General features: G+C 37.8%; 1 protein-coding gene across 1 annotated transcript; it reads left to right on the top strand.

Annotated features, from left to right (window-relative positions):
• Positions 1-1,084: 1,084 nt before the first annotated feature.
• VTP21DRAFT_9703 (uncharacterized protein) lies at positions 1,085-2,080 on the top strand (the record flags this gene model as incomplete). The annotated part of the gene is made up of 1 exon (XM_069400679.1): positions 1,085-2,080. The coding sequence occupies one exon, from the start codon at positions 1,085-1,087 to the stop codon at positions 2,078-2,080; it is 996 nt and encodes a 331-aa protein (XP_069253429.1).
• Between the last annotated feature and the right edge of the window lie 656 nt (positions 2,081-2,736).

Raw genomic sequence — 2,736 nt, 5'->3', positions numbered from 1 at the left:
TTCTCACGCTTCTGGCTGTAGGTTACAGACAAACACAAAAAATATTCAGATGTATTCTCATTCTTCTGGTTGTACATATCAGACATATACGATAAAAGCTAAGCCCCAAAATTGACGGCTTGGTTGGATCCCAAATAAGGTTTTTTGCCAGCGGAGCTCAAAATTAGGTTTTTTGGCTGCTTAAATAACCTAGGAAATCAGGAACATAATAATTGTTCTGTAGGCCTAAGCTAAGTCTCTGAGTCTTGGTTGTATTTTGGGCCATCTGACCAGAGTTCATATTCCATACACCAGTTTTGGGCCAAATCATATAGAATTTGGAAATTTTCTAAAAACTCCCATAACGGTTTTAGCCAATTATCCAAACGAAGGCGTTTTGTAGGGATATTCTCTGAAAGCAGCTCATTTTGTCCAATAAACAGCCTCATTATCGTGAAACATGGACTGCTAACTGCCTATTCCATTTTTATTAAGCCGTCGAAGCTAGGCTTAGTGTTGAATTTATATCTAAATAGTTTGGCCCAATTAATTTTCGTAATCCTTATTTCCTTATATATTTTTGGTCTGATTTATTGTGGAAATTGCCATATACAAACCTTTGAACAATAATCTTGTGAAGTTTAAAATTGCGCAGCAATCAATCTCCGCAAAGCTTTGTTTGTTGCCTTTTTATATAGGGTAAGATGTAACCAAAGCTTTGCGGAGGTGGCGCCTCTATAGCTGCTTCTCTAAGGACCTCAGCGACCAAGGGGTCCAGATGAGGCTTTCCTCCTGATTAAATCTCACCAATTGCTGACCGGTAAATGTGACAAGACTTCGCGGCTTTGCCTCGTGTAAGGAAGGACACGTGGATTCGGCTATAAATTTAAGAACAAGGTTTATTCCCGACTTCTTATCGGGGCTTTTTGAGCTCCGGGGTCTGAAAAATATATAATTTAAAAATAAACTGCGTACTAAGTCAGAAGTCCATGCTTCACGATGATGAGGCCGTTTATTGGTTGAATTTGAGCTACTTCCAGAGGAATATATAAGGATAAAGAAAAAATAATTAAAAGATTAACAGATTAGTAGATTGACAAGGAAAATGAGGGGCTCTTTGGTTTATAGAAGTATATTGATAATAATGATAATTATCACCTGTATGATATCACTTAAAATGATCGATTATTATTACCAACCTAAGTATATATCACCTCTTATTGATCCCAACTATGCCTGCCACGATGCTTACAGTTGTTTCAAACATGATAATATAACCGTGAACAACATGGATCTGTCTTTGCCAGCCGGCAGAAAATACGCTTTCTTTTCAGCCATGTATACCACAGATTATCTAAGTGGGGTTTTAGTTCTAGCATTTTCGATTCGCAAATTCCACCCCGACATACCCATGCATCTGATATATAAGAAAGATAAACCCTTCAGTGCCGACGTGGTATGTCGCTTAACTTCTGTTGGATGGCAATTGTATCCCGTGAACGAAATCGATATCCCCACGGGAGGCGTTAAAGAGCAGTTCAGAGATAACTATCTTAAGCTGCACTTGTGGAATTCCACAGAGTTCGATGCACTCGTATATCTAGATGCTGACACAATCGTCCGCGACAATATACAAGAGCTGTTCAGATTGGTCGACAAAGATACGTATTTGAACAAAGAGGGATTCGAATTCGCTTCGGCGTTAGATAACTATGGCTCTATATCGCAAGACTTCAACGCCGGAGTTCTGGTTGTCAGACCCAATCGGCGTGTTTTTCAAGAGCTTATGAGACTGTATAAATTAACTGATGATTATGATGCATATTGGGCAGAACAAGGGTTTCTTAACGAGTATTTCCGTTTTCGATATATACATCTGCCAGAGCAATATAATTTTAACGTTGCTTTCTGGGAGAGACAAAAGTTGGCCTGGAGGCGCTTTGAATCTGAAATGAAAGTGATACACTATACTGGAGTCATCAAGCCCTTCAAGATAACAGACAAATCTATAGAGCAGAAATATAAAGAAGTCTTTAAACCCTGGGATGAAATGAAGCGTGACTTAGACACAAATATTAGTTTCAATAAATGTATATCCTAATGTTGTAACACGACCGAGTCCCGATCCATTTTTTTTTTTTCACGCCATTCATTTAATACATTTTATACACACATGTACTCATTTCTTTCATTTAATTATAAATTACGATCTAGTTTTGTGATGCAGCTTTGTTATTCTTGAATTCTTCTTTATATACCTCCTAATTCCTTGATTTTTTGGCTCCTCACCTTTCCCCATTCTTTAAATAAGGTGAGGACACGATTCATTCATTACAGTATGTATAAGGAATATAAGGAAGGACACTTGGTTTTGCTAAGAAATATAAAGGCAAGGTTTATTCTAAAGACAAAAAAGGGAAATTGACTAAAGAAAACTAAGGGAAGAGTGACATTGAGTGATTCCTAAAACCAATTCTGACGAATGATCGTGTGTCTTAAATAATGTAAAAAGGATAAAAGTATAACTAAGCTAAAGTGGGTTTTCATGGGTAAATGCTTGTATTGTTCTTGGCGGATGGGTGTTGCTTGGTCTTTGATGGATCAAGATCGATGCTAAGCAAAGGTTCTAAGGACATAGGCTTAGGACTTGGCTAAGTTCATTTCCTTACAGTATGCCCCATGAATGTTGGAGAAATTGCAAGGTTTTTCTTAATGCTCTTATCATTCCTCCGTTCCATGAGGTACAGTATGCCGCAT

This window comes from Calcarisporiella thermophila (genome assembly GCF_041956535.1).
Source record: "Calcarisporiella thermophila strain CBS 279.70 unplaced genomic scaffold VTP21scaffold_6, whole genome shotgun sequence".
NCBI lineage: Eukaryota > Fungi > Calcarisporiellomycota > Calcarisporiellomycetes > Calcarisporiellales > Calcarisporiellaceae > Calcarisporiella > Calcarisporiella thermophila.
Note: the sequence above shows the minus strand (reverse complement) of the source record. Positions and strands in the feature narration are given on the sequence as shown.